The sequence below is a fragment of the Grammomys surdaster genome, unplaced genomic scaffold (assembly GCF_004785775.1).
Source record: "Grammomys surdaster isolate TR1022 unplaced genomic scaffold, NIH_TR_1.0 63, whole genome shotgun sequence".
In the NCBI taxonomy this organism is placed as follows: domain Eukaryota; kingdom Metazoa; phylum Chordata; class Mammalia; order Rodentia; family Muridae; genus Grammomys; species Grammomys surdaster.
The window spans coordinates 9,841,420-9,855,040 of NW_021604565.1; the positions used below are offsets into that span (position 1 = coordinate 9,841,420).

The window sequence follows — 13,621 nt, forward strand, 5'->3', positions numbered from 1 at the left end:
ATACTGTTATTATTAAAATGTTATTAATACTGTTAAACTCACTGTCTTAAACAAGTCATTTACTAAACAGAACAGTGAAACTGTTGACTGAGTCTGAGACCCAGTTCTTCAAAAGACCCTTGAACAAAACTGGTTTGGTAAAATCCTGCCTGGGGGAAGGGAAAAAAACAAAACCACAAAAAACAACTTTCAAACCGAAAGGGTCAAAATAGAGAGCAGCTGGGCATGGGACTGAACACCTCCTCTGATCCTACTCTTGAGACACAGATGTAACACTGAAACCTCAAGGCAAGCAGGAGCAATGTTTTGAGATTGTCTAAAAGAAAAGAACAAAACACAAATAAGTAACCAACTCCAAAACCAAAACAGCGGAAGGAATTGAGTGCAATACCTAAGTGTTAATTAAAATAATCCATATAAAGAACACGGAGTGGGGAGGTCATGTCTGAAATCCCAGGACTCAATAGCCCAAGGCAGGAATGCTCAAAAGGTCAAGGCGAGCATGAGCTACAAGTGTGAGAGGCTCAAATAAATAAATAAATAAATAAATGGAAAATGCTCAATAAATGTTAGCTAGGAGTATTATCAGCAAAACAGACCAAAAAAATGTAACTGTCAATTAACTTTTACTTATGCTTTTGTGTTTTGTTTCTCTACCCAGAGGATTCAGCTACTTTTATTCCCTGAATAGGAACAAACATTTGAGGGTTTAATCTCTTGTTATAGTTTGGGGATGCTTCTTGCTAAGAGTAATACAAGGGCAAATCCTTCCTTCTGAAGTGACGAAGGAAGGCTATGTTGGCAATAACCTCGTGGACTAGGTAATTTTTGCTAAATTTTAGTTGGAAAGGGGCTTCCACACCTGTCGATTTTCCCTTCAAACTTTCTCTGGTCTAGAAACAGTTACATTACAGTGGGAACTAAGTAATGCCACCCAGACAAGACCAAACTTCCAGAGAAGCTTCAGCACAGCTACGCAGGTCCTGTCTCCAAGTAGCCAAAGACAGTTATGAATAATGTGGCTCAACACAAGTAAGCTTTCTTAAAACATATACCTACCCCCATGGGGGTCACAGCCTGACTGTCAAGACTGGACATGTCATTGTAGTCCATGACGATAGAAGCTCAAACACTACTCTCCACATAAAGCTTTTATGCATGCTGTATTAGAAAAAAAGAAATACTAGTATAGTCTACCTGGGGTACAATCTCAGCCTCAAAGTACTTTTTATAATGTTGGGGATTACAATACAACGATTTGTCTACGTGCTCTAGGGTACTTACTAAACAGCTCCCAGAACCTCCAATTTCATTCTAGAGTCTGTCCATAATGAAATGCATTACCCTTTCCACAATAGACCGTTGAATTCCATCGGCATTCAAATATCTGAGTGCTAAAGACCCATGTTTACCCTCCACTCAGTCTCAACAATGTCAATGATACACTGTGGAGAGCACAGCTTCGCCACTCTCGAGACCCACCTTCCCAGGGTCTTTTTAGCACCAAGCAAGAGGCTTGGAGGGTTCCAGTTTGTTGAGACACAAAGGACTCAGAAACGAGTAACGATGTGCTCTCATATATAACGCCTTGCGATATGTACATTAAGAGGACAAAAGAAAAAGGTCCTTAAAATCTCTCAAGTTCATAGTAGGGTACTCCAGTTCTCGGCTGTACTGGGCACTTTTTTTGTTAGGAACAGGAACAAGAGCCAAAACAGGCTTTTTTAGGCTCAAGATCTTTACAACTAATCCTGAGCTCTGGGGGTGAAAGGCGCACTTCGTAATAAAGGGCTTCCCGGCAGCGCAGCCTCGGTCCCTAGACCCTTTAACCAACGGGCTTTAAGCGAGCAGGACTTCCGCAGGAAGCCGGGGCACCCTCCGGGCCCTAGCCTGGAGCTGATAAACAAGCCCGGCGGCGTTGCCACCACAAGGTTCCGGGACGCACCGAACGAGCCCGAACCTCCTTTCCGGGTCACCGACACCTACCAAGCCACGAGGCTCCCGGTCGCTGCTGGATACAGGTAGGCCGGACCCTGACCCGGCCAGGCGGCGGCCTCGCACTCCTGCTTCCCAGTAGCCGCGCAACCCACGTCGGGATACGGTGCACCACCGCCCGGCAAGCCAGCGATTCGCCACGCTCGGCGGGCTCCGCCCCCCCACGTGGGCTGCGCTCTGAATGGCCGAGACCATCTGCGGCGGGCGCGGGAGGGGACGCTGCGGGAGGGCGGGGACAGAGCCGGCCGGGGTCTTGCGGGCCCTAGGGCCGGTCGCCGCGCTCCTCGGATCTGTCACTCCGCGGTCATGTGGAGAGGGTGAGAGCTCCGCGATGTCGCCCTGCTAGGGCCGGCCTCCTCAGGCTGCATTCTCCCCCCGCGCAGGGCCGCGGTGGTGGCGCCGCGACCCCGCCCTCGCGCGCGGGTCCTTCCCTGTGCTAGCACGCTTCTCCGGGTGCCAGACCCGGCCCCGGCGTCAGGCAGCTTTGCTTCTGCGTTCTGTCACTGCCGGGGTCCCAGCCTTCTCGGGCCGGGGCCTCCGGCGCCGCGGCAGGACGGGGAGAAGAACTATGGCATCCTGCGTGGGGAGCAGGACTCTGAGCAAGGATGATGTGAACTACAGGATGCATTTCCGCATGATCAACGAGCAGCAAGTGGAGGACATCACCATAGACTTCTTCTACCGGCCGCACACCATCACCCTGCTCAGCTTCACCATCATCAGCCTCATGTACTTCGCCTTCACCAGGTGAGTCTGGCCTGGAGTCAGGCAGAGCGCCAGAGAGCGGACAGCAGAAACGACAGGGAAGCAGTGGAGGGGTGGGTGGCCCGGTGTGACTGGTGGTGAGGAAGTGAGTAGCTGTTCGCTGCGTGCAAGCTCGCGGACTCAAGGGCCACGCAGCTCCTCCTCCGACCGCGTGGCTTACAGTCCTCTCTGCCTACTCTTTCACCTTTCACTCCTCATGTCCAAATTCCATCTCTTTCATTCACTGCGTCCGGCCACACCAGAAGCTCATGCAGGTCACCTAGCTGGGTTACCCACACCCCTTGCTCTGCATCATTCCCTGTCACTACCAGGAGGCTCTGCTCCCTAACCACTTCATCCGCGATCTGTCCCCAGCAAACTGCATGAACCATTTCATGATTGAATCTCCTTCAAGTCACACTACACACATAAAACACACCATACACCGGCCCAGTGTACAGGGAAATCCTCTCTCATTCAGTATTACCAGGCACACACACAAATGCACATGTGAAGTGCACCACACTGTTTTTCCAATACAGTACCCTTTGTATATATTTTCAGTCATCTAGCATAACTCTTCTTCCAGTGTCAAACATCACCTCTATGCCACAGCGTCAGCAGTCGCTGTTGACACATCCCAGTGGACACCTCTCATCAAACACAGGCCAATACCCATCAGCTCCAATGTACTGTACTCTATAGGCTACAGCTGACCACACATCACAAGGGGCATACCCTGCCCTGCCATCTCATGCATCACCATACCGGCTGAAAGGAGATAGTGTCAAGCAATTGTGTACTATCTGCCAACCGTACTAAACAAAACACGTAAAATGCACACAACATAACACAGCCCTCTTTTTCCCCTAAATATATACACATGTTCAGACCACTTGTAGTAGCTGTGCGTGTTCGTACCTTGCAAGGGTACTGTATCTGTGGCCCCTTGACCTCAGCCAAGGAGCATACACACCCTTGTTTCTATCTACAATTTATATTATCTGAACTACATTTTTTAAAGAGGGGAGTCATTCCCTACCTACTACACCCTTATGGCTTCCAAGAGTAACCAAGAAAGACAGTTGATTTCAAAACTGGCTGTGATTTAGGGGAGTTATTTAGCATTGTTCTCAGTGTGAGGGCCCATGCCTGCAGATTAGGGAGACTAAATGACCGTGTGCACTGTTGAATAGAATACCTGGTACCTGATGCTCTGAGTGTCTCCCCTTCTTTTTGTTTGTGATAGGATTAGGCCGTATAGCCTTAGCTACCCGTTAACCCTCACTCCTGCCTTAGCCCAGTGTTGGGAGTATAGGCTTGGACCACCATACCCAGCTTTTCTTGGTATTTTTATCCAATAATCAGTCAAAATCTGGGGAAAATAAGTTGACCAATCATAAGTTTTGAAGGAATTACTAGAGGGGAGGGCAGAAGCATGTAATGCTGCATATGAGACAACACTGTACAACACAGACTAAATTGCAAATGTTTATTTGTATATGTTATTTCAGACACAGAAACAGTAGGTAAAGCTATTCTCACTTAGGGTGCAGCTCCCATCATTGGAAAGTGTGCTAATATTTTGCAGACCAGACCCTTCTTCCTTTAGCATCTAGCCAGTCAGATTTCTAGCTTTGGGAAGAACTCACTCTCGAGCCTAATTATGGTTATCGTCAACTACTCATCATGCCAATCGATGTTACCGTATAAAAGTTGTATGACTGCCGAATTTTTTAGTCCTCAGTCTCCTCATCTGTACACAAAGTGAAAATACCAGTATTAACACCTCATGGGATTGTCACGAGAAGTAATGTTTTTGGATAGCTGTTGCTTACTTAGCTAAGTGCATGGCACACCATTTCATTGTTTGATAATACTTTCTAAGCTACATTATTGCTGAGAAGATATAGTGTGTTATGGAATTGAGAATGAAGGTAGAGATATTGAAAAATGAGCCTTGTATAGCACATCTGTCTACTTGTTCTACATTAACTTACGTCTAATTTCCTCTAATAGGTGGCTTTGAAGTGATGGAGTGGTGAGAGGGTTCTTTTGAAATGACAAAAAAATACTACTACTATTTTATTTATATAGTTTTGTATTATACTATTTTATTTTAGATGATGAAAATCAGAATGCATAATTTGTTTCAATCAACAGTGTGTCTTTAAAATTATTGTAGACCCTTTCAAAATACAGCTGTCTTTCTCTTTTCTAATTCAGAAAGTAATGTTCTGGAATTTCTTTCGTAGGCCATATTCTGTCTAGTTGATGCGTTGTAGCAGGGAAGTATGAAAAAATGAATACAAATCTTAGCAGCTTGTGAAAAGCAGTTTTTTTTTAAATCACTTCAACTTTGAACTATCTTTCCAAAAGTTATAACAATTTTATTTCTTATGCTAATTTCATAAAGAAATCACATACTGAGGAATTAGTTACCATTTACTTTGCATAAGATCAGATGCATAATTAATAGAATTAAGAGTTACTAGTGTCTACTTTTTGTACTAGTCTATGATCCATGTAAGTGGGATATTGTAATATCTCAGTTTTTCTCCATGAAGATGGAAAGTAATGGTTTCTCAGATACACGTTTTTCACACTATGCTCTTTTTTGTAGTGACTGTCTATAGTGCCTTATGCAGACTTATGGTTAGACAATGTTCAGTGCAAGTCCTTTAATCAAACTTTTAAAATACGGCTTAATTTTTCTTTCTCAAAGATTACTTATCTAAGAGAGTAGTCTCCATCGAGGGTGTTGTATTATCAGGATGTCAGAACAGTGCTGGGTGAGAACATGTGCGATGAATACCCTGCAGGAGTTTCAGATGGTGAGGGATTTGTCCAGGAGTTCTTTGTTAGATAGTTCTTTAGTCACTCAAGGGTACTTACTGATGGGAGGTTCAATACAAGACATTGCAAGATGGTAGAATATTACAAGATATTGGAAGATGGTGGAACCATTCAGAGATAGTACCTACTGGGACTATGACCACTGAGTGCTTATTCTTGGAAGGTTTCTTTTATGTATTTCATTACCGAAATCTTACTAGAAGGGTCTTATAATGGAGGAAACTTGCACTCTCTTTCCCTATTTTAAATATAGTCATTTAACATAGTGAGTTTCAAGCCAGCCAAGGCTACATAGTAAGACTGTCTCAAAAACAAAAAATTGACACCAAAAATTTCAATCACACATGCCCCTGCCATTGTTATCCATGACTGAAAAGCTGCAGTGAATTGGCAGCCCTCTGTTAGCACTTGCCAACAGAAATTGTTCCCTGTGTAGATGAGATTGTCTCCGTGCAAATGACTGTACCTATGTGATTATTAATTCATTTGCCCTTCTTTTCTCCAGATATAGAACTAAGAGGATAGACAAGGGAGAGGGGAGTGGGGGAGCGGATAGATGCTTGCTTTGTTTTTGAGTAGTGGTTTTTACTTAATTTCCCTTACCAGCTTTGCAAATTCCAGTATTTCATTTTTCCTTGGGCCTCATTTCTGGCCTTTCTGTGGTTCTCAAGGGGTTTCTGCCAGCCTTCCTGATTTCTCTTTCAAGAGCATTTAAAGGCCCCCCAAAAATGCTTCTATACATTACTAATGAGGTTGTCTTGATCCTGCTTTTTTTATTGATTTTTTTTCCTCTCTCTGTAAGAGAAACCTTGATGTCTCTGGCACCAGCAATATTATTTAATGTGTGCAGTATTGGCTCAAGAAGTATACAGCTAGTGCTAGACCAGCCCTAGCCACAGAGTGCCATTAGGCTGCATTGTTAGGTTACACTGGAAGGACAGTTAACATTGATCCTCACCACTTCTCTTTCCCTGTTATTTGAATCATTTTAAAATTAGGATTAAATAAGCATCTTTTTAATTTTTTTCTTAAATTTATCTGGTTTTCCTCTTAATAAATTGCAAACCTATTAGATAGAAGAGCTATATGTTTCTTTGAGGTCATCTTTAGTGAATAGACCCTTGGATGACTCAGATATTTTGATTTCAATGGTACCTTACCCTGAATAGATTATATATTCAGACCTCTCGGTAAATGGTGCTACCCTTTCAAATACTTGTTTATTGTTTCAGACATAGCACAGTTTAATCTTGTGATACAATCCTCATAGCTCTTGATTTGTGTACAGGAGCTAGCTGTTTTTAAATTTGAGCTAGTCCAGAAACCAGGACTGGTCCAGCCTGCTTGGTCTGCTTCATTGGTCCTGGCCTTGTGTTCAGTACTGTTCAACAGCTGATCTGTCCCTATTCCACTCAGCCTGACTCTTTGCTATTCTTGAACTCACCTGGGTTATCTTTAGCAGGTTTTTGGGACCTCTTGTACCTGTTCTCCATTGACTGTTTCAAACTTTAGCTTAGTGAATCACCAGCCCCTTGGAACAGCATACTCCCAAGCGTGTCTTCAAGGATCATTACCTATTAAAGCAAAACTGTAATCTTGCCTGGCTGCCTCTGCTCGGCCCAGGGAGTGGCACTATCAGAAGGTGTGGCCCTGTTGAAGTAAGTGTGGCCTTATAGGAGTAAACATGGCACTGTGGGTGTGGGCTTTAAGACCCTCATCCTAGCCTCCTGGAAGTCTGTATTCTGCTACCAGCCTTCATGATAATGGACTGAACCTCTGAATCTGTAAACCAGCCCCAATTAAATGCTGTCCTTGTAAGACTTGCCTTGGTCATGGTATCTGTTCACAGAAGAACAATCCTAACTAAGACAGAAGTTGGTACCAGGGACTGGGATATTGCTTCGATGAGCCTGACTATGCTTTTGTTTGGAAGAATGTGGATTTTGAGACTTTGGATTTTGAAAACAGTGGAATGCTTCATATGGGGCTTAATGGGCCATCCTAGTAAGATTATGGAAGACTTTGTTACTGGGAATGATGTGAATTGTGCAAACTTGGCCAAGAGTTTCAGTGGAGAAGAACTTCAGTATGTGGCCTAGAGACTGTTTTAGTAGCATTTTGTTGAAGAACTTGGCTGCTTGTTGCCCTTGTCTGAAGAGTCTGCCTGAGGCTAAGGTGAAGAGACTCAGATGAATTGCATTGATAAAGGAAGTCTCATAGGTGTCCATCATAGACTTTGTTCTCTGGTTAAGTCTCGTGAAGAGCATTTTGAATAAGCATAGCAAGCTTAGAAAGGAAAAATATAAAATATATAGTTTGAGTAGTAAAGGAGCACCAGGAAGTGAAATGGAGCTGAATCCTGTGTTCAAGGATAATTAATTAAATTAAGGGAGTAGTGACCTTGGGGCAAGATCCCACCCAGCTAGATTTAGGTCCAGGCATGGTAGTATAAGCCTTTAATCCCAGGAGGCAAAGACAGGCAGATCTCTGAGTTCAAGGCCAGCCTAGAACAGAACAAGTTCTAAGTGAAGAAAAAACTTAAATCCAGGTTTGATGGATCACACCTTTAATCCTAGTGTTTAGGAGACAGGCATTTAGATCTCTTGAGTTCAAAGTCAGTCTACAGAGCAAGTTCCAGGACAGCCAAGCTTAGGCAGTGAAGGAATTGGAAAACAGAAATCTAGTGGTAATATAATAGAACAAGGGGCCATGTTCCAGCTCCTGGAAGCAGTAGAACTCAGCAGCTTTAGTCACATAGTCTAGAGTAGAAGGGACTACTGGGACAATTGATGCTGGTTAGCTGGAGCTAAGAAATTAGTGGTGATTAAGAAGAGACCAGCATCGCCGGGCGGTGGTGGCGCACGCCTTTAATCCCAGCACGTGGGAGGCAGAGGCAGGTGGATTTCTGAGTTCGAGGCCAGCCTGGTCTACAGAGTGAGTTCCAGGACAGCCTGGGCTGTACAGAGAAACCCTGTCTCAAAAAACCAACCAACCAACCAAACAAACAAACAAGAAGAGACCAGCATCACTAAGGTAAAATCTTCTGGGAAGTGTTTTCTGAGAGCACAAAGAAGCTGTGTTCCAGAGATAGCCAAGGTTGTACCTCATGCTGCAGCTGTACTTGGTAATGTGGAAGAGTCACCCAGATAGTACTGGTTTTGAAGGCATGAAGGGGTCATGAAGAGCAGCTGAGGCTTGGCACTGTGAGAGGCCATGGAAGGCCATTCATTGGTGAAGGTGCAGCCTCAGTTGCAGTTGATAGTCCAGGACTGAAGGGATCATGTCAAGGAGTTGAGGCTTATTACCATGAAGAGAGCCTATGAGAGGTTATTGGTGAAGCCTAGTTGCAGTGGAAGATACCAGCATATCGGAGATGCCAGTACCATGGGATGATCACCAAGAACAACATGGCAGTGGAGTAGATCAACCTGAGCTTAGAGTGCTACAGAGGGCAGAGCTGGAGAAATTACACCAGCCCTTTGGAGGAGCCCAGAAGATCATGTGTGAATGCCAGACATTGAAACAAGAAGCTGTAACATTGAAGTTGCCTTGGAGACCCCAAGACGTTCAAGATGCCAGAGCCATGGGCTTTCTGCTAAGAAAAGCTGCTAACAGGGAATGGAACTAGCCCGGAGAAAGTTTGTTGCAGTCAACAAAGATGAAAAAGAAGTTGGAGATCTGAAGACTGCTTTGACATCAGCCATGGAGATGCAGAGTTTGGAGTTTGCCCAGCTGGTTTCCTGTCTTGCTTTGGGAATTTCAGTTAAGTAATTGGATGAATCTCAGAAGAGACTTTGAACTTTGGACTTTTAACACTGTTGAGACTGCTAGAGATTATGAGGACGTTGGAAGTTGGACTAAATGTATTTTGCATTATGCAGTGTTTAGGTATGGCCCCCCTAGACTCATGTTTGAACAAGCCTATGTGGTCCTGTTGGAGTAGGCTTGGCACTGTGGATGTGGCTTTAAGACCCTCACTGTAGCTGCCTGGAAGTGAGTATCTGCCAGCAGCCTTCAGATGAAGATGTAGAACTCTCAACTTCTCCTGCACCATGCCTGCCTGGATGCTGCCATGTTCCTACCTTGATAATGGACTAAACTGGACTTAATCTGTAAGCCAGCCTCAATTAAATATTGTCCTTATAAAATTTGTCTTGGTCATGGTGTCTGTTCATAGCAGTAAAACCCTGAGATACCCTAGTTACCCTAGTACTGTCTCTGTCTCTCTCTGTCTCTCTCTTTCTCTGTCTCTCTCTTTCTCTGTCTCTCTCTTTCTCTCTCTCTCTCTCTCTCTCTCTCTCTCTCTCTCTCTCTTTCCCCAACCCACCCCACATCCTCCCTTCAGCTCCTCTTGCTCATTCACAAGCACATAGCACTCTTCACAGCTCATTTGTCTGGTTCTTTTCCTGAACACCTTCCTTGATGTCTAAGAAACACAGAAGATGACCCATGTATATAGTTTTCCATGCCAATTTATTATAGCTTCTTTCTTTGCAATATTTGTTTCCTGTCAAAATTGTTGATGCCCAATATCTTCTATCATTGAGAGGATGAAGTATGTCCTATGCAAACTTGAGAGAAGTTCTTTAGTGGATCTTTGAGCAAATAATTCTTGACCCAGACCGGGGTTGCCTAAATGAAACTGACATAGAACCTGAACCACTAAGTCTCCTGATTTGTCCTTTCCCTGCTCTGGTTATTCCCTTTCTGGGTGGTTTCTACAGTACGGGATCCATGTTCACAGCATGGAAGTGTTAACTATCTATACCAGCTGTAGGCTCAGCAGGCCCCTGCAGTGACCCTTTGCAGAAGGAAGGAAAGTCTGTCATTGGACACTGTAGGTTAAGCTGGGATCACCTTCATGTTATCCAGTTCCCACTCACTCTACCAAATCATCTGGAACATTCTTACCCCCAACCCAATATATTGCATATATCCACTGTATACTTGCTGTGAGCACCAGAAGTCCTTGGTTAACCAGGTGGGACCTATTCTTTAGGGAACTTAATGGCAGTCTTCTTCATAGCTGCATTGTCATTGTCTGGCTAGTGCTCTTCTGCATAGGTCAGGTTTAGCAAAGAGAGAAGAGGACTTTGTCTCCTCAAACCCATGTGTTAGTGTCTGAGAAACCTTGACCTGAACCAGCATTCTAAAGTTCCCCAATATAGCAATAATTAGATGAAGGATCAAATGGAAACAAGACTGTCCAGTTATGTGAACTAATGAGGGTGGACCCTTTTGTGGCAGACACTCCTCTAAGTAGTCACTAAGTCATGTAATCCTCATGAGGATCCCATGAAGTAGAGCTATGACTACTCTATTAACTGAGGAGGAAACAGGCACAGAAAAGTTAAATAATCTGCCTAAGGTCACACAACTTGAGACTGTATCCTTCAACACTGTACTGTGTAGCTCCTACACAGGACAAAGCTTGTATCTGGGACCAGGACTCATCAGTAAGATGTATCAATGATTACCTTCCACTTTAAAGTGTAGGTGCTTTATGCACAGAGAAGGTAGGTTGCCCAGTGAGGCACAGAACACAGTTGATGACTGTAGATAGAGTCTGGTTCATTAAGAATGGCCTTGTTTTTCAAAGTTTCTTGTTATGAATAACAGGAAACTGTCAATACATCTTAATCCAAGGTTACATTTCTCAGTGACTTGGAGTTTAGAGAAGATGGACTCCTGAAGTGTGGCCTTGAATGCTCAGTTTGCCCTGAGGCTAGCTGGGCAGCCTTGCAGTGTGTTTGATTCCTTTTATGCAGTCATAGAAGCTGTGCTAGGTGCTCAAGAAAGGCATGAAGGCTGTGGTCTGGCAGACTCAGATTACTAATTTTACCTGTTCCCCTCATCCTTCATCACTGAGCATGATCTGCTTTGATCCTCCTGTTCAGGATTTTTCCAGTTTCTTAAAGTCCTCATTGTCTTCATACATTTTTTCTAATTAGGCAAATAGGAAATTGCCATTTTAGTGTTGTCTCACTACCTTTTTTCCGTTAATAGACCATATTTGGTTCTGCCCAATAATGTTGCTCAAAAGTTACAGGTTATAAGTTTGTTTTTATTAATTGTTAGTATCATTATTATTCTATTGAGACAGATTGTCATGTATCCCAAGCTGGTCTCAAACTCCCAGTCTTCCTGCATTTGTTTCCTAACTGCTCAGATCACCTATATGTTTTATTACATCCGGCTTTGATTCTATATCCTTAGTATTGATTCCAAGTTCTTATTGTTGTTATGTGTTTTGACTAGTCAATAATTATTTTTAAATTAAAAATTATTACGTATAAGGGAGTGTGTGTGTGTGTGTGTTGGAAGAAGGAGTACATATATGCTGAGGTGGGTATGTGGGGGTCAGAATACATCTTTGTGAAGTCAGTTCTGCCTTTTTGTGAGTTGTAGGGATTGAACTCAGGGTTGCAGTCTTGCACACAAGCCTTATCCCCTGAGCCATCCTATTTTCCAGTAACTTGAAATGGAGATTGATTTGATGATTTCTGTAGACATTCATTCACATTGTTTGAAGTTAAAGTTGTACCAAAGGTTTGTATAGGAAAAAGTCTCTCCCAGTACCTCTCTTTCAGACCCTAACTGAATAAAGTCTTTTTCCCTGTTTCTTGGGTGCAGAGACATTTTAGGTGGCTGTAGATACAAGTTATAACTTATATTCCTTTATATTAACCTTATTTGTACAAATAATTGCTCACCATGCCTACCGTTCTACTGTTTCTTTACTTCATGATGTCTTTTTAATTTCTGGGAATAGTTAATTTGTAGAAACTTTCATTCATTTTTATGGCTGCCTAGTTTTCTGCTGTGAGACTAGACTGTAATTTAATCAGGTTTCTTTGGTGAATGTCTAACTTTTGCCCAGTCTTTTGTGAATATATATAATTTTGCAATGAACAACCTTGTATATATGCCACTTAACATACACCAGAGAGTGTTTGAAGCAGAGAGGTTCTCAGAGTAGAACAGCTGAGCCGCAGGATATATAGTCACTTATGCTCCATAAAAGCTGTAAGTTCATATAATTGTAACTAATGTATAGAGTGCCTGCTTACCTGTTTCTTCATAGCCTCTCCTGCTTAGTCAGATAAAAATGGTCTGTTAATGTTACCTTAATTCGTCCATCTCTTTTCATTCCCTGCCTGATGCTAGTTTCTTTACAACCCTCTGCCATTTCCCTGTTGATGTTTCTCTGATTGTCTGTTGTATTTTCTCTTAATTGGTGTTTGTTGTATTTTCTCTTAATTGGTGTTTGAAGGAGGTGTTAGTGTCACTATCTCACAGCAAGCACACTGGGATGTTGGTTTGATATTGTTCCTCCTATCCAGCTATTCTTCAGTGAGACCTAGTGGCATGTCAAAGGAATATGGAGCCTCTTTGAGTTTCAGCCAAAGGGACCAAGCTAGGATTTTTAGGGCAATGTGGTAGATAGTAAATCATCAGGATGTCCATTGAAATAAAATTACACAGGGCTAGCCTATGGGATCTGTTGGCTTCTTAGGTTTGGCTTTGGAGTGAGCACTATAATGGAACTAGCATTAGTTTGTTAAGCTACTTGGATGCATGGATGGTCTGGGAAATGCTGTGTGATCTCGTTTCAGAACTGCTCAGCCCTGTCCTAACTGTAGAAGCTGATTAATTGGTGACAGAAACTTCACTGTCAGCTTCTGTTTTTAACCCTAGGACAGTCCTTATCAAGGCAGCTCTTTGTATGCCATGTCTCTTCATGTTCATACCTGGTTTGTGGGATAACTTTTGTGTGTGTGATTGTGTGTGTGAGAGGGCACACAATGTGAATGTGTGAGCTTGTGTGGAGACTAGAGGGCAACTTTTGTTCTCTTTCACCTTTCTATAGGTTGTGGGGATCAAAGACTTGCACAGCAAGGGCCTTAACCCATACAGCTTTGTGGGGGAGGGAGGAGAGGTGTTGTTCTTGTTGTTTGGGTTTGTTGGGTTGGGTTGGGTTGGGTTGGGTTGGGTTGGGTTGGGTTGGGTTGGGTTGGGTTGGGTT

At 43.4% G+C, this 13,621-nt stretch overlaps 2 protein-coding genes across 3 annotated transcripts in view; one reads left to right on the forward strand and one right to left on the reverse strand.

Moving 5' to 3' along the window:
* The window catches only part of Mterf3 (mitochondrial transcription termination factor 3), a 17,804-nt gene extending 15,677 nt beyond the window's left edge, over positions 1 to 2,127 (reverse strand). The window contains exon 1 of the mRNA XM_028767621.1: positions 1,987 to 2,127. The gene's annotated coding sequence lies outside the window, so the exon portion shown is untranslated. The remainder of the gene's footprint in view (positions 1 to 1,986) is intronic.
* Ptdss1 (phosphatidylserine synthase 1) overlaps positions 1,882 to 13,621 on the forward strand; it is a 61,755-nt gene continuing 50,015 nt past the window's right edge. Inside the window, exons 1-2 of one of the 2 annotated variants that reach the window (XM_028767608.1) lie at positions 1,923 to 2,021; positions 2,617 to 2,742. In XM_028767608.1, coding sequence (XP_028623441.1) covers positions 2,618 to 2,742 — 125 coding nt within the window. In that variant the 5' untranslated portion in view covers positions 1,923 to 2,021; position 2,617. Of the gene's footprint in view, positions 2,743 to 13,621 lie in introns of both variants that reach the window. The other variant, XM_028767602.1, reaches the window with a different exon arrangement.